General features: G+C 45.9%; 1 protein-coding gene across 3 annotated transcripts in view; it reads right to left on the bottom strand.

The window, feature by feature from the left end:
• The window catches only part of LOC139333580 (nectin-2-like), a 75,955-nt gene that overhangs the window by 37,402 nt on the left and 16,523 nt on the right, over positions 1–22,030 (bottom strand). For all 3 annotated transcript variants that reach the window (XM_070966087.1, XM_070966088.1, XM_070966089.1), the window contains exons 2-6: positions 9,611–9,720; positions 8,460–8,709; positions 5,990–6,283; positions 5,730–5,847; positions 4,911–5,059 (exon numbers count right to left, since the gene is read on the bottom strand). In XM_070966087.1, coding sequence (XP_070822188.1) covers positions 4,911–5,059; positions 5,730–5,847; positions 5,990–6,283; positions 8,460–8,709; positions 9,611–9,720 — 921 coding nt within the window. The remainder of the gene's footprint in view (positions 1–4,910; positions 5,060–5,729; positions 5,848–5,989; positions 6,284–8,459; positions 8,710–9,610; positions 9,721–22,030) is intronic.

Genomic DNA, 22,030 nt, shown 5'->3' with positions numbered 1-22,030 from the left:
ACATTGCCGTCACATCAAAGGGAATTACACTTAAATTTAAATGCAAATTCTCCCTAAATTCCTCTCATCCAATTATTTTTAATGCGTCGCTCAAGTCAGTTCACATGTGTCTCTCTAAAAGTCTGTGCGGGTAAATCCTTTTGTGGATGATAATTCATGTTTTATTCTACCCTTCTGGAGACGACACTTGAAAGATTCAAGTGATAGATGTAAAGGAGCCACCCCAGGCTCCCAGTACAGGCCCACTACAGACCCAGACACATCCTAACAAAGCACCAGTGGAGTCTATTTAAGTGGGTGAGGAGAGGACATCTTATAAACACATGCTGTTGGATGAGCCAGCAGAAAAAATGCAATATGCATGCTGTGTGGATAACAAGGGGAGGAAAAAAACTGAAAAATAAACATGCACAACTACAGTAACTGGAACCCCACTACCCAAATACACACACACACCATACTGTGGAAGCCAAAAAACAGCATGCTTCTTATGAAGTTGCGTCCAGCACGACCGTAAGCTCCAAGTGACCGCAAGTAATGCGGCAGATGGAGCGGAAGTAACGTCTACTGCAGCCTCCCAAAACATGCATGGTCACATACACACACACACTCATACACACTCACAGGCGCACACACACACTCTTATGGTCATCAGTGGACTGATGCTGGGCTGGGCTGCACCTAGAGCATAGCTTAGTAGAATTCTCTGTCAGCATGTTAACTTATTGAACAGAGCTGTGTGTGTGTGTGCAGGCACGAGTGTGTGTGTGTGTGTGTATATGTGCTAATGAGGGGTGGGCAGGGGGCCAGTTGCAGACTGGAGGGAGACTTGGCTCCACCAGACCTGTTCTCTGGCTGTTTTCGCATGGCCGAAGACACACACTGACAGACACAGACAGATACAGGGAGACACACACACACCAACCCAATGGAGGAAAATGGGCAAGCCACTTGCCCTTGAACTGTCTCCTTAGATGAGTCGGAAAACAGGAGAGAACGCACCGAATTGAGAGGGAATCTCTTTCCCGTTGAACCGAGGGGCCCCTCGGACAATGCGGGGGTTTCATTTAACTTTTTGAGGTTCAGCTGAGCCACCCCTGTAAGGAACGATCGGGGGGAGGACAAGACAGAAGATGGAGGGAATCTGGGTTAGCCACACAAGAACCCTCGAGAGAGGAGCCTGGAATGGAGGGATGGATACTAAGCTGTGATTAAGGAAGAGCTACTGGTATTTAAGAGTTAAGCTTTTGAGAGAGAGGGAGATAGCACGAGCATGAGCAGGAGAGAGAGAGAGAATGCTGGGGGCAGAAGTCTCTTCTGAGCAGGGAGATCAGCGCCAGACTTGTGGAGGCTGAAAGACAACCTGAGAGAGATAAGGAGGATGAGGAGAGAGCATATGCTAACTGAGAGGATGAGAGATGCAATGAAAAGAGCAAACTGCAGAGAAAGAGATAGCAAGGGAGAGATAAATCGAAAGAAAAGAGGAGGGGAGAGCAGGGTAGGATACGTTCGCGTGTGTGACTAAGCAGCAGGATCGAAGATGAGAGGAGGAGAGGCAAGGAGAAGAGAGGACATCCATCCCTCTCGCTGCCTCCGGGAGCACAGGACAAGACTGAGTTCAGAGGACACGAGCAAACACCCGCACAGACACACACTGGTGTGTGGATTTATATGTGTGTGTGTCATGCAGCTGTGGGGTAGAGAGGAGTGGGGGACCTGCTATGTAGCAGGTGCTGGCCATTTCACGCCTGTCGGCCCCTCTTAGCCCTGTTTGTCTACACGCATTCACATTAGCCTCCACAGGTCTGCATCGCATCCCCATCTGGAGTCATTCCACATCCTTCTCTCGCTCCGTTTCGACCACCGTCAACGCTTTCATTTCACTTCAACCGATACTGACTCAGTCTTTCTTTCTGAACGCTTCTCGCCATCTCTCTGCCTTCCGCAAACCTCCTTCACTCTGACACTCGCTGGTTGCCTCAGTCACCTCTTAACTGACGGCGAATTTAGCTCACATCTTATCCTCCTCCTCCTCTTCTTCTACCAGTGAGTAAGAGAGGAGTGGGAAGGAGGGAGGAGGTGGTCGGACCACGAGAGAGCAACATGAGCTGGAGGAGGGCGATGGCAGAACAAGGAAACTGTGGGAAGTTCAACACTGGAAGAGGCCAGAGAGACCAGAAAGAAAATGAAAGGGGAACAAAAAAAAGAAGAAAGTGGGATGAAGAATGCGAGTGGAAATGTAGGATAAAAGAGAGAAAGGAACGGATGGTGGAATGAGGAGAGAAGCAGCCAGGAGCTGAAGCAGCAAAGGGTGACTGATCCGCTCTGAGAGGCTTGGAGACAGACAGACACACACGCTATGCTGAGAGATAGTGGAGGCCAATAGCAGTTGAGATAGGATGCAGTGGCACAAGATTCCCATGGGAGTTTTAAATGCCGTCAGCATCCTCTCCCTCCATCCCTCATGCCTTTGCTCTCTCCCTCTCAGTGTGAGGATTGCATGCTGGCACTGATTTATCCCGCTGCACGTTCCCCGGCTTTTTAGTCTAAAAGCAGCAGCATCCATCTTGCTCCCTCTGCTCCCTGGATCTTTGCATCTTCCTTGCTTGTTGCTTGTAATACACAGCAGGAGACAGTGACATCTTTTGTGCTACAGAAGGCGGTTACACTACTATGCAGCAGAGCAGAGTGGCCCCAGAGGAGTGGTGACGCATGCTGTGGCACCATAAGGAGCCAAGGGACTTGAAGAAAGATGGGGGGGTGAGAGAAAAAAAAAGAATGAAATAAGCAGAGACTGAGCAAAAGGACAAGAAAGAAAGAAAATGAGGGCATCAAGTAGCTGGGTTGCTCTTAAAATTTAGCCACTGGAGAAACGCACTTTTTCTCGCATTACGACCAAGGTTTACCCCCATGTCAGCAGGAAATAAAGTGCAGGCATACGGCAGAGGAGTGGAAGGGGATGTATTTTGTATGAGAAGAAATGCAGGAGTGAACCCTGTTAAAGGGTGCAGCTAAAACTATTGAGGAACAGAGCGAAATGGAGGGATGGACTGCTTTCCATCATGACCGTTCTGGATGGTTAAACTCCAGTTGAGCTGGTACATAAAGCTCTACAAGAACCTGGAAACTGTCATCCACGCTTTCACTGCATCCCACTTAGACTAACTCGCTGCATTCCTTACTCAAAATAACCTCTTCAAACTTCAGCTAGTTCAAAATGATGCAGGGAGACTACTCAGAAATCCAACAGAAGAGCCCACATATCCAGCTGTACGCTGGGTTACCTGTGCTATTTTAAAATGTACTTTTCTGCACATTTAAAGCACGCTTGGGGTTGGCCCCTGATTATTTTACCGACTTACCAGTCAGAGTGCAACATGAGATCCTACAGTAGAGGTCTAATGGTAATTGGCTGAAAGTCAGAGGAGCCTTTGGAGTCGGGGCCCGACATCTCTGAACCACCCTGCCAGAGGAGATCGCAGAGCTCTGTTTCTTCCTTATATCTCTCTTATTATTTATCTGGTGATTTCTCGTCTTTTTATGTCTTTGGAAACCACTTGTTTTTGAATAGTGCTACATAAATAGTTATGTATATATATTAAGTTATTATTATTCTTATCACAGCACGCACACAGATGCATACACCTGAATACACAGTTACATAATATGAACCAGCTAATACACACAGTGTATCAGCAGTCCAGTCTCAGTTAAATTAAGGCAACACTGACATCCACTTCAATTCAAAGTCAACAGTGACACTGTGAGACAAATGTCTCACTTCTGGTGATTGCGGCGGCCTCGTCTTCAAGACGCCGACCCTAATGAACGCTGCTCATTTGCTTTGCTTTAGTCTCTCCTGTCATTAATGGTGGCCAAGGGTACCGCTGAGAAGCTACTCAGTGGCTTTTGTGATCATGACTTTCGGGGGGCGAACTGCTCGCTCTCATTTTAGAGAAATACAAGAAAAGAGAAAATATCAGCAAGAAGAGTCATCTCATCTATGTGCACCATGCACAATGTGAGCTACCACTAAAAACCCTGTGAAAGTCTGCTTTGTAAATGCCATGTGATGTATGAAGTGGACAGACAGACCTTGGAGACCGCAGAGGCACAGACACTTTCATAATACAGTGTCAGTGAGTGCATGCAAAGAGAAATGGAAAAAGTGACATGCATGCTTAATAGAACACAGAGAGAGAAAGACGTGAAAAGTTGAACCCAACAGCACACAAATGCACGCACGCACACACTCCCTCTGTAACGCAGGTGCACACACACACGCATGCACACCATGGACAGAGCAGCTGGACCCTCTAGCCCTACAATACACACCCGATAGTCAGCACAGAGAATGTGTGTGTATGTGTGTGCTCATGAGACATGTGAGGCAGAACAAGGTGTTTCCCTGGGGAAGACATGAGAGCATCGCACACCAGGAAATGTGTAGCATGTGTGATGAAAGTGCACTTGGTTCCAGTTCATCAGTTCAGAGGATGTGAATGTTTTCATACACAAGCCAGGGGAAGGTTTCGGTGATGAACGAGAGCCAAGTGAGCCACAAACTGCCTTTTCATTTCACTTCTGAAATGTTCACTGCTGCACTGACGGTGTACCATTTGTCAGTGTTTTAGGACATCTGTACCTTGTGCAAATTAGACTTCATTTTGGTTTTAACCTACTTAGAGCAGCAGCTGGGTGGATTTGTGATGACAGGAGCAATTCTAATGCTAATTCATCATATCACAAAGAAGTGCATTAAAAGAACATTTCCGTTTCTTACAGCCGCCACACATGTCGTACTCTAAGCAGGTTAAAATATGTTTTCAAGTATTATCTGACCTACATCTCGAGGACTGCTTGTGTGCACGTGTTGGGGTGTGTGTGCTTGTTTGTGTCCTTCAGCTCACCTCTGACCATGGCTGTGACCTGGTCCCTGCCGATCCCGATGCGGTTCTTGACCTCACAGACAAAAGTGGTGTTGACCGCTTCGTCCACCTTCAGTACTTTCAGCTCCTTGCCTGTGATCTGCACCGTGTCTGGTATCTCTCCTGACATACTGCAGGGACATGAGAATATCAGCATGAGAAATAAATAAAGGGAGACGACCAAAAGAGAATATGATTGTGGTTTGTTTGACTTTGGGCACAATGAGAGCATTGAGACAGATGTGCATTTACAGAAATGTGCTGTATTGTGCAATGTCATCAAATTCCACTAATCTTGATGGGCAGTGTGAAACCAATCAGTTTCCCTCTTCCTCAAAAGGCAATCCATTATCACACATCGGAGGAAAATACGACTGAGACAGGAAGAAAATCAAAACCGCTGGATCCAGGCCCAAAATCTCATCTCCCCCATTTTTAAGTCCCAGACTTTCTTTCTTTTTTTTTCTTTTTTTTTTTTTTTTTCAAATTTTGTCACAGTTAATAGCTGATAATACAGAAAGAGGGAGAGAGGGAGTCATATTGTGTTTCTCATTATGCGAGGGTTAAATCTCAAGTCACAGAGTCCATTATGAGAAATTATATGGCTATCTCCATAATCAGAGCACAGGGCTGTAGTGGCAATAATAAAAGCGCTGATTACAGCTCTGTGGACCCGGGACTGAAGGGGAAAAAAGAGAAAAGGAGATAAGAGAAAGAGCAAGCCAGGGGCATTGGGAAAGAGGCAGAGCGAGCAATAAGACCAAAAAAAAAAAAAAAGATGCTGGATGTGCTGATACTCACGTCTTCCACTGGACGGACAGCGGGACGGGGTTTCCGGTAGCCTGGCAGGTGAGCACCACATTTGTACGACCCAAGTACCAATTATTGTCATAACCTACTATTGTCACCTGAGGGGCGTCTGGGGGAAGGACAGATGAATGGCAGAGAGGAGGAGGAAAAAATAGAAATGAGTTCAATTAATCATCCCAATCATGTTAGAGTGTGAACAGCAAAGGAATTCGCCGAATAATAAGAGCTGGGCTGAGTGTGTGGTGTCTTACACTGAACTGCCAGCTTCAATGGGAAGCTCTCGGGTTTGACCTGGGTCCTGTGCGCCACCACACAGCTGATGTCTTTGCCATTGTCTGCTGCTGTAGGAACCATGCGGTACTCGCTGCTAACGGTAACAGTGTTGTCGGCACCCGGCTTAGACACCGTTGTCGCATTGCCATTGGCTGTGGTCACCCAGGAGATCTCGGCAGCGGGGCGGCCATCCATGGACTCGCAGCGTGCCACAACGACCGGTTTAGTGCCCGCTTCCACTGTTACGATAGAGGCCGAGTTCTGGGGCTTAGCTGATGGAGGGATGGACGGACGGATTGATGCGGGGACGGAGGGTGGAGAGAGGAAGAGAGTGGCAGGGAGAAGATTAAAGGATGCAGAAATAGATAAAATGGAAATAAGACAGCTGAGGGAAAAGATAATGTGCACCATTATTGATAAACAATTTGAGTCACCAACATGGCAAAAGCAAATCCAAAACCTCAATCTCCAAACATCCTCTGTCCTCCCACTCACCCTTTTCTCTCTCTCTGCCCCCTGTCTTTTTTCTCTCCAGAGCCTACATTGATAAACAATTACGAGCACCAGTGGAAACAGACCCAAACCCTAAATCTTCTTTCACTCTCCCTCCATTTCTTTAATCTATTCCCTCTCTATCCCTATCACCCGCCATTGATAAACAATTTCCCTGACTGGTCTAGTGCACTTCCATACACAAATTCTAAATCACCACATGAGCTCTGACATCCCCACCCCCCTCTACCTCACTCCTCATACTTCCTCAATTGCCTTTTCTGATACTAGTGTGGGATCAAGGCAAAGCAGGCAGGACAGGAGCTGACAGCAGGCATGACAAGCAGCCAGATCAATATAGTGCCCGAGGGGAGGCAGGGAGGCATGATGCGTTGGAGGGAGCGGAGAGCGGATCGGAGACACTGGTCTCGGGCCAAGGTTAGACCAATGGTTCCATTGCATTAACAAGAACACAATTGATCTGACAATACCACTTATAATAGCAATTAAGCCTCGCTGGACATGCTTTTAACCTGCACGCTACCTTTGGGGGAGGGCGAGAGCTAGAAAGAGCAGAGAGAGGTAGGCGGCAGTACTTTGCATTTATATATTTAGTAAGGTAAATATACACACATTCACAGTAGACAGATGGGCAACAAATTCGAGGAAGAACAAACAAAAAGCAGCTTCACTTGCATCTTGGCACAGATTCAACAAGTCTATAGAAACTCTGCTAGAGAGACAAACACCAGCGAAAACAGAACTAGACTTTTGGCAAGAGAAGCCAATTTAATTGATAAGGGTAGTTTTAATGTCAGACAGTTGGCCAGGTCTCTTGTACATCGTTTGACTAGTCATTCCATTCATGGTAGGAACGTATGGGAAATCCTTCAGAACAGATTAGTCAAGGTTGTGTTGGGTTGGATTCCTCCGCATCTGACAAAGAGCCAATTTGGCCTCGAAACCTTTCCTATTGTCATAAAAGAAGAAATTTTACAGGGAGCATTTAACAAAGCTGAGAGGCAAAAACCTGCGATGGGTTTGAATCCAAGAACACAAGCTGGTAAACAACAGTCCAAACAGCTTCCGTGTTGCCCTTGATAGACAGAGCCATAAAACCACAACCCAGTGTGGTGCGTAATATTTCTGACCGCAGGCCGACTTTCACAAGTTAGGGGGGGTTTCATGTGCACCAGGCTGGAGCTTGAATTACAGATGTTCATACCAGCATGAGTGTGTCTTGTTGAAGGTTTGCGCTGCAGAAAAAGGAGGATTTACCTGGAGAGAAGTTGGCTTGGCACATTAAAAAATAACACGCTACCACGCTCAAACAAGAGTTCTCAAAAGAAGATCAAAGTGTTCCTCATGGGAAGCTTGAAAGTGTAAGCTTATCATTTTTGCTGTAATTTGTTTGTAATTTTCAATATTTTACGATATGGGTGTTTGTGGAGAGTTATTAATCGATGTCGCAGTACTTTTGCTTCGTTACCTCGACATCTGCATCTTTGCTATCATTACACCAAGCAACAGAATGGTTGTACAGTAGTTTTTGGCTTTATTGCGTCATCCTTGAAATGTTTGTAACGATATATAATATATAATAACAATTTTTCCAAAGATATTCTCTTTCCATTTGATGTTTAACAATAGCGATGCATAGCAGTGTGAACAGAGGCATCGCTCCGAGCTCAAGATTCCTACTTATAAGCTGACACCTGGACCTGCCTCTGGCGATGGTTTCAAAGAAAACCTGAAAGCTTGACACTGAAACAAAGCCTCTGCCCTTTGTCGGAGAAACCCAACTCTTACACTGTGAAGGACACAGCGTATGATTCATGTCTAATACTCATCGAACCATTCATGCACTGTATGGAAGCATCTGCATCCGCTGCGTTCTCAAACTGTTTGCCTGGGGATTCTGTCACCTCTCTGTACACACACATTATATAGACCTACCCAGCATGACAAGATATGTGATGCCTTGCTCGTTGCCACGGGGGTAGGTAGCATACTCGCAGATGTACTTCCCCTCATCGGTCATCCTAACTTCGCTTATCTGGATGGAGGGACTGCCCAGGTTTGGAGGGCTGGGCGTGAAGCTGACTCTGCCCTTCACAGGCGATTCGGGGTAGTTGGGATCAAAGTTGGGGTGGAACACGGCGATGTTGATCCTTTCTCCCTCCTTCGGCTCGTAGATCCACGTGACCTGTGGCGGAGGAGGCACAGGGGTCAGTGGTTAGGATGAGTGAGGAACACAACAGGGCTCATTTATCATGGTGCTGATAAGTGACGCTGGAGAGCATTTTTGAGACATCCGCATTTTGCTGTAAACTCTGCGGGGCAGCGTACACAGCATCACAATCAAATAAGTGGAGCAGGTATGAATATGGATGTGGAGTTTTTCAGAAGCGGTACGCTCTCTCCCTCTCGCTCCATCTCTCTCCCTCTCTCTCAGCTGCTCTTAGCGGAACCAAGCACAGTTGTGCACGTCCCACTTCACTGAGATTCGACTAAGAAGTGTTTTCCATTACCATATTCAATCCCCTAAAGCAAAATGAAGCTTAGTATTGTTTGTTTGGAGTTATAAAACATTAAGCCTAAATGTGATAAAAAAAAACCTATTACTAGCCTTAGGATTATTTCCGTGGGCTATGATTTGTTAGATTAACACTTAATGTGTTAGATAAACAGGGGACACAGACCTGTATTATCATTCTATGTTTGATTTGATGGCAGTGAATTGCTCTCGTCCACCTGTGCCGCTTACTTTCACACACCTGCAAAATCAGGCTGATAGATAATTGACAAATACTTTATTTCACAGGAAAATAGCCACGGTAAGCCATTAAACTGGGTATTCCCTTAACGTCTAACATCTGTTTGCGGCAATTGTGAAAGCAAATTGTTGTTTCAAGCAATTCCAGCAAATGGTACCGTGTCAAGTCAGCACAACGAGCTGCAATTTCGGGATGAAGCAGACATTTTTATTAGAATTTCATACCACAAACCAGTTTAGAGTTGATATGAGCGTGGTGGTATACAAAAGTAATCAAATCCTAACTGGAAAAAGAAAGAAAACAATTGTATTGTGACGGGCTGTGTCTGACCATTGTGAGCTGGATCCCTGTGGCATCAGTGAAGGCACAGCGCAGGTTGACTGTCTGGCCGGGATACGACAACACCTCTGGCTCCACCTTCACCCGCTGACCCGACGCTCCTGGGAGAAACAGAGAGAAGAGGAACATTAACATCAGCCGATTCCTTCCTTCCCAAAGCAGGAGAGGGGATGAGCAAAGGCGGCAGAGGAAACGTGTTGGTACAAAGCCTCCTGATGATAAATGAGGACAGTGTGGAAGTGTCTGGTACAACAGAGGACAGCATTAGTGAACCCAGGCAAGTAGGCCAAGAGTCTGGTATCGCTCTACGACTGTGGGTGTGTGGACGGAGAGGCCGAAAAAAAAAAAAACGGGGGATGTGTGTTGGGAAAAAGAGGAAAGCCAGTTCTCTCTTTTGCACATAGGTCATAAATCATCTGGATAGGTTATGCTTTTCTATAGCCTGCCATTTGCTGTGCCGACACATTCCTGTGTAACAGCAAAGAGTCAAAATAAATATGCTTTTCTTGGTGTGTTGTGTCAGTGGGCGTGTGAGAAACAGTAAGAGGAAGGAGGCTTAAGAATGACAATCTGTCCGTGTATATATATATGTGTGTGTGCGTGTAATCCAGGTCTCTGTGAAAATGTAATTACTTGTATGAGTAAGCGCGCATTAGTGTATGTCAGCAAGATGGCACCTGTTTTAAGTAAGAGTGGATTACCTGCGGATACACAACTTCAAATGTCGGCAGCCAGAGCTACGTGCGTGCTCACAACGTGTTTACCAGCAAGCTACACACAATTTCCCCTAAAGACAAACAATTACTTGCAGAACTAGTTCCACCAGTTTGTGCTGAGACAAAGCTATTGTGTTGAGACTAATATGATCTGCAGGGCTGATGGAAAACACGCACGCACTCGCACACACGGACACGAAACCTACAGGCTAGGAGATGAGAGGAAAGGGCAGGGCTGTCTTTCTCTTTTGACGAGCAATAAACACCACACCTTCTCTTCTCTGGGGAGATCTGAGATATCAATACAGAGGAAGAGAAGAGGGAGGAAGGAGCGACAGACTGAGTGGGAAAGTGGAGGAAAACAAGCCTTTCCTAGAATAACACCAGTTCTCCCAGGACCTGCCCAATTTACAACCACAAAACAACCCCCTTGTAGCCACAGAGGAACCTCTGGACAACCACTAAGCAGCCCGTGGGAGCAGCTGAGAGCCTTATTGGACTGGAAGGAGGAACAGCTCGCTCCTTTTTTTTTCTGCCTCGGACACACATACACAAGCGTATCTGCTCAACAAGACACACAAAAGCATGTGCACACTTACTCATATACATATACATCTCATGACAGTTTTATTGTTGAGCTCCTGGCCTGTGATCTTCCACATGTCTGCAGCATTTAGCGAAGATCAATCTGCAACCCTTTGTCGATATACCTGAACTAATGTGACTAACAATAGATTAGCTTTGGGAATGGGAGCTGTACTCCGGTTACGAACAATGTATCAGAGCAAGAGAGACGGAGATGAGGGGCTACTGAAACCCTTGATTACTTGTCGTGATTGGCCTGTATGGACCGAGTTAGCTTGACATGTCAGAGGCCATTACGCAATGTGGCAAAGACGATAAACCACTCGGTCTGAGGTTTCGCTTGTGTGCAAATTCAAACACAAGCACACGCACGTCTGTTGAGTCCACACATGATGTGGGGGCAGAGCCGAGCTGGACCTGTTGTCTGTCATTCGGAGGCAATAAGAGGAGAGCTAACGCAGGTCAACTCCTGCCAGAGCTCAGATGAGAGACAGGCTGGCCCTATGAGACTCTACAGCCGCAGGGAAATGAATGTATCGCACAAGACATACAAAAGTCTTGCACGCCCTCATCCTCCATGATGCTCCCCAAACCCCCACTGAAGCCTCTGTGTCATTAGAACAGCAGGCGCAGAAAAAAAAGGCGTGTGCATGCACATGGACAAAAGAGAAATCCTGAGGTAAAGCGACATTTGAAATAGTAATTGTCAGTATAAATATTTAGAGAGCATTGGTCATATTAAACTGAAGAGAGAGAGAGAAAGAGAGAGACGGGAGGCGGGGGGAGACAGGAACTAAGGGAATTAGAGAATAAAAGACGGTTCAAGGGTAAGAGTGAGAAGAAAGGAGGAGCGACAGAGAGGGAGAGAGACGATGGGAGAGAAAGAGAGGGTTGGAGGGGAGGAGAGCGAGAGCAGAAGCCTTGTGTCACCGCTGCTCTACTTTACAGTAGCTCTGCTGCCTGCAGGTGACATACAAGAAACGCCACCATACCAAACACACATGAACAAACGAACCCATGCAACACACAAGCTGCCCTCTTCAGCATCCTCCAAATAGTCAGATGTCACCGTCATGAGTACTGTCACCTATGATTACGTCTTTAACACCCACATGATGTGTATGCACGCACACAGACACACACGCACACATTATGCTGATGACGCTGCGACAGCCCTGCCATATTAACACAGTAGTCTCTGATCCCCTGCCTGGTCACGCTGACATTTCCATATTTCCCACCATTCGTCTGTGAAGACGAAAATGAATCAGGAAGGAAGGAGGGGAGGAAGTGTGCTAGGAGGATGGAAGGATGAAAGAAAGAGACGAGAGACAGCCTGGGAATGCCAAAGTGATGGAGGATGAGAGTGGAGGAAGGGCGGGGGGTTGGGGGGGGCGTAAAGGAAAGTGGGGATGAAAGTGTGTGAAGAGAAAGCAGTGCCAGGAATAGAGAATGAACGAGGGAGCGAAAAGAGAAAGTGGCGATAGAAGAGGAGAGGAGGAGGATGGCGAAGGGGAGACGGTGCGAGCTATAAACAAGGTTAATAGGAGACAGCTGAGGGACAAAAGAGAGAGACATTTAGAAGAGAGAAATAAGAGGAGTGATAGAGGAAGTAGGTGAAAAAGAGACGAAGAGAGATGCGATGGGAGAAACTAAAAATGGAGAGGTTGGGGGGGGTGATACAGGTAGAGAGAAACAGAGCGAGGAGAGGCAGATGAGGGGAGAAGAGCGGGAGGTGTGGAGCAGCGAGAGGCAGGGTAGACTCCACACCTGACCTTGTGAGAAACGCTGTAGCTGTGAATAGAGAGATAGAGGGGTGGAAAAAAAACGGCGAAACAGAGTGAATGAGCCAGAGAGAAGTGAGAGAGCGAGTCGAAAAAATACTCAAAATCCTAATTTTCTGTGCAGCCCATTTGAGCCAGCCGTGGCTTATAAAACGAACATACGCTTATCAGCCTGTGTCCGCCTGCCTCGCTGCCTGGCTGGCTGACTGCGACGCCTAATGGCATTCATGTCCTCTGCCTGATCCCCACTACAGTGGAGAAAAGCACAACGTCAGGGGGACAGGGAGTGCAGGCCATCACCTAAAATATCTAATGGCCTTCAGAGCTCACTGACTCTCTGCCATTTCATCAAGCTAGTGGCTAGGCACTGTCAGGTGGGCTAGAATGAAGCTTTCCCATTCTCCATGTTCTTGAAGATTGCTTCTTAGCACACACTGTGCGTGTACGTGTGAGTCAGAGAGAGCGAGCGCAGAAGAGATGGAGAAAATGTGGGTGTGTTTTCCTTTGGCCTTTCTAGCGCACTGCCGCCTCAATAAGCATTCTAGGCTTTCATTATTCTTCCAGGTCTGTGCGAATTTCGCCATTTCCATTATTCTCGTGTTGCTGTTATTGTTGTGCCCACCCTCTCCACTCCTGAAGAATAATAGCTTTGCTACAAGCAGTATGGAGTGCAGGGTGGAGCGTCAATATTCTGTCCTGATGGAATCTGTCTCTGAGTTTTCTTCCTCAAACATAATCTTTTTCTTACAGGGGAATTAGAACGATTCCCAGCCCACCTTTCAGATTTGATGACTTGATATGCTGAGTTTTGGACCCGAGGGTGACACTCGTGATGTAATGAAATGAGTTTTTCTGATGCTGGCAGACTCATTTCAGTCAGACCTCCCAAAACAAAGAAATTTTCAATGTGCTGCATGTAACCACCTCTGCAGGTGTAGCAGCTTAATGTTTGATTGCTGACCAAAATAATGGAAACATCTAATTATGAGCAAACCGCTCCATTTGTCTTTGGGCTGATGCACAGACCTGAATTATCTTTCGGTCTGATGCTCAATAAATAATGTCCATTAAAAGGTGTTTAGATATTGCGTGTACAAAAGGCCAATCCCTTGCAGCTGTTCAGCCTCATCGTTAAGCCACTCAGTGTACCTTGGACTGCGAGATGCCATAAAATTCCTCACTCATAATAAATGCATGTGGAGTGTCCATGTAATTTCATATTCACCACCGCGTTCAACAGTAACCAGAGGACACTGTGGGGTGAAGTCATCCTTGAACCTCCCCCCAACAAGAAGCTGAGTGTTGAAAAATAGCTAAGTATGATCTATCAGATCATATTCCTTTCCTATTGTTCAACAGTATAGGTTTATTCTCAGGGCAAGTCTGCGTGTTTGTGTGCTGGCTTTGGATACAAGTGGTTTCAAAATGACAGTTCTGCCAAATACCAGCTTTGTGAGGCACCCGATGTGCAATTTTGCTTTTTTGAGACACTGGCACAGAGACGCTGATTCAATTCCATGATTATTACTGGGCTTGTAGTTTTGTACAGTGCCGCTTGTAAGTGCGGGGACAGCGACATATTTTTCTGTTGTTTTGTCTCTGTGCTCCAGCAAATGGACTTGAAATGAAACAATAACTGAGATTAAAGTGCTGACTTTCAGCTGTTTGAAAGGCTTTTCTTCCATACTGTTCACCTCCTGCCATAGCCCTTTTTGTGCACGGTCCAACATTTGAACAGTGGATGTCCAAATGTTCCAGAACTATTCTGTCCGTCCCACATGAAGAGCAACAGCTTGTGGCCAAAGTTCCACCTCACGAAATCTTCAATATAGTTCCCTTCATCACTCTAGTTACTGTAATATTGCAGTTTAAGTGACTGATGCACCTGAAATGTGGGCGCTAACTGTTCGTCTCTTTGTGCAGCTTTGAAAACTCATAAGCGGAGTGAGACATGTATTAAAGCTGACACATGCTATCTGACATTCTAGTTAAAATGCCCTGCCTCTGTAGCTGCCCTTATAACTGTGAGTTCTTTGCGATGTTGTCGTTATTGTGTCCAAACCGAAACAGTGATGCTGCTGTGGCTGGGTGTCATGTCCAAACTGCTTCTGGTGTGTACTAATAGCCGTTATCAGCTGGAGTCTGGAGCAGCACCAACCTCAACCTGCTGTCTGCTGCTGCTACCCGACACCTGCAGCACTGGATCCTCTGACCTTCACACACACACACACACACATGGACACACATACAGCCCCACAAACCTACAGCGAGCGTGCATACACTGTGCATGCGCACACACATTTAGATGTGGATACTTTGGTATGCAGGGAGCAGAGTGGGAATGCAGCTTAGCTTTGACAGGCGAGGCAGTTTGACAAGCCAAGAATAAAACTAGGAAATGAAGACTTGAGATGTGTCTCGTCTTCTCATTGACCTTTCCACTGGGCTCTCTATGAGGGGCCGATCGATAGCACATGGGAAAGCTACATTTAGAAGTAGCTACCGCTCATTTGGACTTCTCCAATGACATCCTATTATAATCCATTCATGCCGTAAGCTTTACTGGTGGGAGCTATCCGGTCAAAAGCACCTTGGTTTGATAAAGGAGCAAACTTCAAAGACTTCAAGGCTATCGCATGAGATCTGCACTCAGAAATCACCATCAACGCTCAATTAACTTGGAAATGTAACAAAGATGGTGTTACAGTGAGGTTGCATGCAGACGAAAGGAGGTAAAAACCAACCCCTGTGATGCAACAGGAGCAGAGGAAAAAAAGGTGCAAGAAGAAGGTAGTGCTACATTTCACTTTGTTCACAGTGACATGATGAAATATTTGATAACTGACTCTGTGGAAAGAGAAGGGGAGTCAGACACAGAGGCAGAAATGAGGAAGGGAGGCAGAAACGCATGAAACGTAACAGAAGGGGAGCGAAGGAGAAATAGGGGTTTGGAGGGAGGGACACTGGGAGACATGAACAGGCTTCAAAGTGCCAAGGAGAAATGAACAGCTGGAGGAGAAATCTGCACTGGGATATGTGTGTTTGGTGGCTGTGTATGTGTGTATACACGTGCATCTCTACACTGATGCATATTCCTATTTAGTTGCCGGTTTATAACAAACATGCCCTAGGACTTGAGCGAATATCATTTGCAAAAATAAGCATTTGCCAATTCAATTAAGTGTATCATCTTAATGAAAAAGACCCAGCAGGGAAGTTTAAAAACCCCTAGAATATCCAGTTTTATACTCTAGCAAGTGTGTACGCTTCAGCTTGAAATGCCAAAACCTACCACACCCACAGCTGGACCATGACCTTCGTCTTGCCCCTGAGACAAAGTCTATACACTATGCATGACTTTGAGAGTAAGAGGAAACTGGTAAAGTAGAGGAATTCGCAATGGGATCTGCAGGGGCCCTGACATGACATTACATACACAATAGCCCATGCATACATCTCTCTGTGGGCCTCTCTCACGCCCTCACCCTCTATCTTCCATTCTCAGTTGTGTACATACCACAAACAGAACATTTCAGGTCTAGCAAGCTCTGGCGGTCAAACTGGTCTGAGATGGGAATCGTGTTTGTTTGAATAAAATTGGAAAAACAGGAGTGATCCATCAAACATACATGGTGGTTTCTTTTGTTTAACTGCGGCGTATCGCACCTCGCGACAGGATGAAACTTACAACCAACAATATACATGACATACTTAATCATTTAGCATCTGCCAAGCTAAGGAAAAACCCATGCATAAGAGATAAAAACGATTTGCAAAGTAGTCAAAATGGTGTGTGGTCGTGGTGAGACAAAACATTTTTCCACACATACAACTGCTAGGTAAAGCATAACCGCGTTTAGACAGGCAGTCACAGAAAAAATGCACACACACACACACGCACACACACAGAGGGTGGAGAGGCACTCTTCTCCACTGGGTGAATAATTCATCCCTGGGTAAGAACGAAAGCAGTGTGCTCTCCTCCTCCCCCTCTCATCTCTTCATTATTGATAAACACCAACATCTACACTGTACCTGACCCAAGAGAGAGAAGGGGAGGAGAGCAAGCGAGGGAGTGAGGCGGTCCACGAGAAAAGACGGCGTTAAAGAGTGACTGCTAGGACGTGGAGAAATACAGCAACTGTGTAAAAGTACTCCGGCTGATGGTACGTGTTTTAATCTGGCGCTGGGCCCACTTAGGGTCAGTAAAACTTCGCTTGTGACACGCAGGTCACTGTGGACAGAAAGGACACAGCTCGCCTAAGCCAAACAAAAACGGCTTCTTCCATACTGCCTTGCTACTGCTATTGCTCCAACCCACTGAATAAGTGACTGAATAACTTACTGGCTGGATGGCTGACAGACACCCAGCTCCCCTGCGGCTCCCAGCTCTGCTTTGTCTGCTCGGGCCCTGCACATCATTCTACCTCCACCAATCTCGCCTTCTCTCAGCATCGCTTACTTTCTTTTCTTTTTCCCCCCTCTGTGCCGTAGCTCTGTCCTGTCTTTTCATTTTGGAATAAATCCTTTTCATCCCTCTGGCTTATTCTCCTCTTCCTTGAGTCCCCCCCTTTTTTTTTTTTTTTTACTCTTTTAGTTCTTTTTCTGTCTGACTTCTTCATTCAAGCCCTGTGTGCCATCGCTCCTCATGGTAATTGTACTGGGCATGTTATTTTAGCCCTGCATGTAATTTTAGGTTTTACTGCCGGGTGACCACAGTGACAGGTCGGCAGTCAGTGTGCAAGCACAAAATGTAAATCTGAGGCTTTGGGAAAACATTTTTCAGACAGGTTTAGGGTCAGGGTCTGGGAAATATCTTGATCTATTCTCCCATTATGCATGCTAAGGCCTTGCACCACTTTATCAGGTCTAGCAGTAAGCTCGCCAAAAAAAAATCCTTCAGACATCACTCTCTGAATTACTTTGGAAGTGTGTGTGTGTGTGTGTGTGTGTGTGTGTGTGTGTGTGTGTGTGTGTGTGTGTATGCACATCCAGAGTCTGGCAGCATCTCACTTCGGAAATATCCATGAATTAAAGGATCAGGCCGAGTCAGAAGTGCACAGCTGGAGTAAAGTACCAGGTACTTCTACAAAATGTCCAAGGCGGGACGTGTGTGTGTGTGTGTGTGTGTGTGTGTGTGTGTGTGTGTGTGTGTGTGTGTGTGTGTGTGTGTGTGTGTGTGTGTCTCTATCTCTTCATCCATCCCGCCATGTATGTGTGTGCATATACATCCATCCCTCGGCATGTCAGTTGTTAACATAATGTGATTATGCGTCCTATTTTCGCCTCCCTAACAACACTTGGATGTGAGAGTCTGCCGAGGTGTCAGAGAGGATATATCGGGCAGGGTGTGATCCTTTCCCCGAATTAAACACAGAGTCGCCTGTTTAAGTGAGAGGAATTCCATGACAACCCCACCCCCGCACCCAAACACAGCTGTGTTTCCAGGTTTTTCGTTGTTCACCTTTACGTCACCTTGGGCGGGCGGGGGGGCTTCATTTCCCAGCTGGTCTTCCCACAGCGTCAGGGCTGCCACTCAGGCTGCTACTGACGAGCCCACTGGTCAACAACAACGCTGTCAGCACGCTGCTCATTCATAGTTGAGGGGGTGAGAGACCAATCCAATTTATTTTACGCTGCACATTAAAGGATTAAAATGCAGTAAGGTGATATGAGTAGGACGGCTATTAGCACAGTCTGTCAGGAGGATCGCACAGCGTGTTACCAAATCAATGCCGGCCATATGGAAGACAGAAGGTCAGGCACCATAAACAAACAAACAAACAAGGAGGTGCGCACCAATATTATGATAAACTGATGACTGTGTCCGTCACAACAACCAGCGACAACCAGCTGGATTGAATTACTGATGGTCTGTGTAGGAGCACAGACAAGAAGTCTGCAGGGAAAGATTTGAGAGGACAGGCGAGTTATGTTCCAAATATGACACCCACCACTTGCAAAAAAAGTGGAGAGTGTCTGCTCTTGCGAAAGTATTGCTAACACGGGGCAAAATTTCAGATTTATTCTGACTCATATTACTACAACACAGCAGTATATGTGCTCAAATGTTAAAGGTTTGTATAGTCCACCTGCATTCTGAATAAGGACAAATGAGAGCTGCTATGTGGTGGGAAGATGGCAACAATTAGCAAACATCAGACAGGTAGGATGCGGGAAGGCAGAACAAAAAGATAGAGGAGTGGAAGACAATAGATAACTGAGGCAATTAAAAGCAGAGAGAAACCACGCTTTGTCTATCAGAGGAGCTGCATTGTTTGAGTCAGAGTTTCCTTCCCGCAGGTCTGCAGTGAGCTGTGAGGGCGGAGGTGAACGGCCCATTGTCTTCAAACCTCAATAGGAGGCAGGTAAGATGAAACTCTGCACTTCAACACACACCTCCTATCAGTTCTCCCATAAAAGAGGAGGGGAAAGGTGATACTGAGGAGGGAAGGGACGAAACTGGGAAACAAAGGAAAAGACACAGAAAACTTGGACTGCAGTGTCTTTAAGGTACAATGGAGTAATAAACAGCAGGGAGGTATGGGGAGGTTGAGCTTCCCTTTGTAGTGAATGTTAAGATCAATTCTGATTATTGTTTGAAGCACAGGCACAATGACAACTTGCCTTGGGAACACTGTGTACTGTTTTGATGTTGACGGTTGGATGAATGGATGAATGAACAACTAATAGAAAGACAGAGGTTCAGTTCAAGGAGACAGATCAAAGATGAAGGGGCGCCTAACCTGGTATTTCCTCGCAAGTCAATCTGCTGGATAAAATTCTAACAAAATAGATGGAAAAGGTGCGACTGGCTGCAAGGCCACAGTCAAGGACCTCTGAGGACTGAAACAGAGCAATGCTACAACGCTATCCTTATACATGCAGCTGTGCATAAAAACTCAAATAATATGCATAATCTACCCATAAAAAGTAAGCAGACAAAACAAAGTTAAAGCTTTACAATAAATGAGTAAAACAGAGTAGATAAAGGGATAAAAAAATATTCTAAGAAGCAGGTAAAGCATAACAATACCCTGATGGCAGCAGCTGAAACTGTGTGTCAGTATGCGCATCACTTTTCTCACAATTTGCCGGTCACAAAGGAATCCAAGTCTGTGGTTCACTCCAATTTACTTCAAAACTGTGCTAACAATACTCAGGCTGCTTATGTTCTCTGGCGATATGAAACCTGCAGATAAAGGAGAAGGTCAAAAGACTCATTGCTGAAAACATCGCTTAAAGTGACGAGCTGCGCTGACTCATTTTCAGTGGAGACGGTCTCCTCTGGCAACATTTTTAACTATTGCTCTGTTTCGGTGCCACCTTAACTGATGAATGAACACTTTGCTGGACTAATTTGCTGATAAACTAAATGCTGTCAGGCTTTGCTGAATTAGTACGGCATCAACAATCAACTATTTTGATAATCTATTGATTTTTTTAGGTTACTTAAAAAGCACAAATGTCAAATATTTACTGGCTCTAGCTGCTCATGGTGTGCTCTTGGAGCATTTATCTGTTTTATATCATTCTAAACTGGATACCTTTCTGTTTTGGACTTTTAGTCTGACAATAATTGAATAAAGAACCATGTTTCTGTTCTGTGCCCTGAAGGCAACAACGTGGCATTGACCAAAAAAATGACAGATCACAGCTTCTGCAGTTATCGCTATACATAATGAAAAGTAAAGGAGGTCAACCAATCGAACGCCATTCATAGGAAACCTCTGCTGTCTGCCAGTCAAAAAAATAAATAGAATACATCTATTAAACAATGAGGTTAATTAATGGGGTTAATTAAAATCAAAACCAATCTTAAAATCAATTAAAAAAAAACAAGCTTTCTATTTAAAGATACGGTTACATATTGAAAGCAGGAGGAAAAAGTCTGCGATAGCTAACTTCTCTAGACGTCAGTATTGAGGATAAACAGCTTGGCCTCCTCAACACCTTTACCTGTCTGAGAGGCGAACAGCGGCGGATCGAGTCTCCCCTCAGTAACAGTAGGAACCGTGATTTTAGCCTGTAATGGCTCGGCAGTCACAGTGATCCTACAATTGATCTGACTCTCAGAAGATTGAAGTCACTTGCAAGAGATCATGAGGAGGAGCACGACAACACACTCACACACACATACACACGTCAGAAAACACACAGGCTGCTGGAGCCGTCCCCTGTCAGGTCGTCATTACACTGGGTTGGAGCCGCCTTTGTTTACCATCTACCCCCTTAAGGCAGAGTGACAGATAAAGGATTGAAAAGTGAGGGATGGATAGATAGACGGGGGTACTAACAGACAGAGATGGCCCTGCTATGCTCCAGTGGCCAGCTTCAAGGACAGACGGGCCCTTCAATATCACAGCCTCTGTGTAATTAGACAGTGCTCTGTCACGCACCAAAGAATTGCTCCTATTTGTGTCATATTACACGCAGCATGGATATCCCCTACTGTGCTTTGCCATTGAGACCTAATGCAAAAGGGGAGCAAGGGGGGATTTGTACAAATTTAATTACATTCATAATTCGCCCATCTTTAGCTGTAATCACTCGGGGTTAAGTTAAGTAAATCCACTTCTCAGCTAGCCACCCACGTCCTGTGTTGCCATAGTAAGCACAGTGTAACATCAGGTTTTTGGGGGGAATTTCAATGACAGGCTGGAACTCTCTAAGTGAAAGTAAACATAGTTCTTGGTATGCAGTGGTGAAATATTAACAGCTGTACTCTTTCTACTGGAGTGCTGCATGCTTTGGTTTGGAGCAGTTCAGCTCACGTGTGTGTGTGTTTGTGTTTGTGTGTGTGTGTGTGTGTGTGTGGCTGTCTGTTGGTGTATGATACTGTGTCTCTGAGGCCACCTGCAGTGTCTCCAAAAGGCAGGGAAAAAATCTGCCGCTGTGTACATCTTTGTGTGTCTGTTTTTGAGTCTTTGCGAGTCTGTGTGTGTTTGGTGCACCTCGCAGCCAAATCGCAGCGCAGGCAGGCAGCCTTTTTCGACAGAGAGGGAGAGGAGTGAAGCAGATCAAACACAAGCCAACTAATCACAGACGCCGGCTAATTAGCGCAGTCCTCAAAGGGGAACCAGGAATGAGTGATGATTCCCCCTTATGAATTTCCCAATGACGCTGTGCTGTATGCCACCATGAATACTCACCAGTCACAGAGAGGAGAGGCCGGCGAGGGTAAAGTGCAAGGAGAGCCACTGGTGATCTGGCCTTGTTGTAATCTTATCATCTGAGAGCACGGGGGCAAAGTGGCGCTCGATATCTCTTATCAGCGTTTCGGTCATGTGCACCGAACACACAAACACCATCATTTTCACAGCCTC

Source organism: Chaetodon trifascialis, chromosome 7, assembly GCF_039877785.1.
Source record: "Chaetodon trifascialis isolate fChaTrf1 chromosome 7, fChaTrf1.hap1, whole genome shotgun sequence".
NCBI lineage: Eukaryota > Metazoa > Chordata > Actinopteri > Chaetodontiformes > Chaetodontidae > Chaetodon > Chaetodon trifascialis.
Note: the sequence above shows the minus strand (reverse complement) of the source record. Positions and strands in the feature narration are given on the sequence as shown.